At 50.5% G+C, this 1,051-nt stretch overlaps 1 protein-coding gene across 1 annotated transcript; it reads right to left on the bottom strand.

Moving 5' to 3' along the window:
* Window positions 1-476: 476 nt before the first annotated feature.
* On the bottom strand, window positions 477-653 carry Pmar_PMAR026767 (hypothetical protein; the record flags this gene model as incomplete). Its single annotated transcript, XM_002781462.1, has 1 exon — window positions 477-653. A coding segment is annotated over one exon (177 nt), but the record flags the coding sequence as incomplete, so codon positions are not given.
* Window positions 654-1,051: the final 398 nt, after the last annotated feature.

Genomic DNA, 1,051 nt, shown 5'->3' with positions numbered 1-1,051 from the left:
AATGTTGCGCTTTATTCGATCGATCAATTGACTCGAAGTCCGAGCCATCCGCGGATCTGGATTTTCTCTCAGGAACTTCGTAACACGAGAAAGATCCTCCTTCGTGCTCATGTTCTCGCACACTAGAACAAGAAGCTTGCTACCTACTTCGAAATGCCGAGAATCGAATCTAGGTCATTCACGAGCTCACCGATGCCCATAGCCCCCGAACTGCGGAAGCGTTCCTGTATCTGCTTCCACCAAGTAGTCAACCATTCCCAAACCACATCGAGTCCTAATGAACGGTTATGCGTACAGCTTTCCACGACACACCGCCAATCTTGTGGCCGGACCTGAAATAAGGCGCATCCACCAAACCCCCCAACGCAGCTACTCACCACTCTCTTCGGCAGTAGTAGTGAGAGTATTTCGCGCTGTATCTAGCAGTATGGAATCATGACAAAACACTACGTACTAGGCGGCAATTATCCAAGCAATTAGGTTACATCAGCATCAGCGACTTCACCGATTATGGCCAAAGTCTTTTGCTGACGATCAATGCTAGCAGGATGTCGACTCTCATAGTGTTCCAAGAGTAGTCTGGCTCGAGCAATCCCCTTCTTAGGACATGCTACGGCACCCGCGTAGACCCAGCCGTGGATATCCTCAGGCACCTGAGGATATCAAACATCCCTCATAGAGATGAGCTTGAGAATTCTATACCGAGTCCGGGAGAGAATATCCCCCTTGTTCGAAAAGCTTAGAGCATGCCTCAATTGTTGCGGGATCTTGACAGTCCAGCATGATACGCAGTGAGCCAACCCTCAGACCCTGATCATCGATGATATGCCGTAGAGTATCCAACAGGGTCCTCACACGTCCTGCAATACTGTCCGTAACGTGTGACGAGAAGCTGTCAGACTTGAGGGCTGGGGTGATGTGGGAGAGCCCATAGATGTTGTGCAAAACGGCCTACCAGTATACGACCTGCAGAGGACAGAGCCGGCATCGAGGATGCGACATGAGGACCCATACAGATTTCCCGTACGCCTCTCGAAATCGTGATCTCGGA

The sequence above is a fragment of the Perkinsus marinus genome (genome assembly GCF_000006405.1).
Source record: "Perkinsus marinus ATCC 50983 genomic scaffold scf_1104296942246, whole genome shotgun sequence".
In the NCBI taxonomy this organism is placed as follows: domain Eukaryota; phylum Perkinsozoa; order Perkinsida; family Perkinsidae; genus Perkinsus; species Perkinsus marinus.
This window is presented reverse-complemented; position numbering and strand designations above follow the sequence as displayed.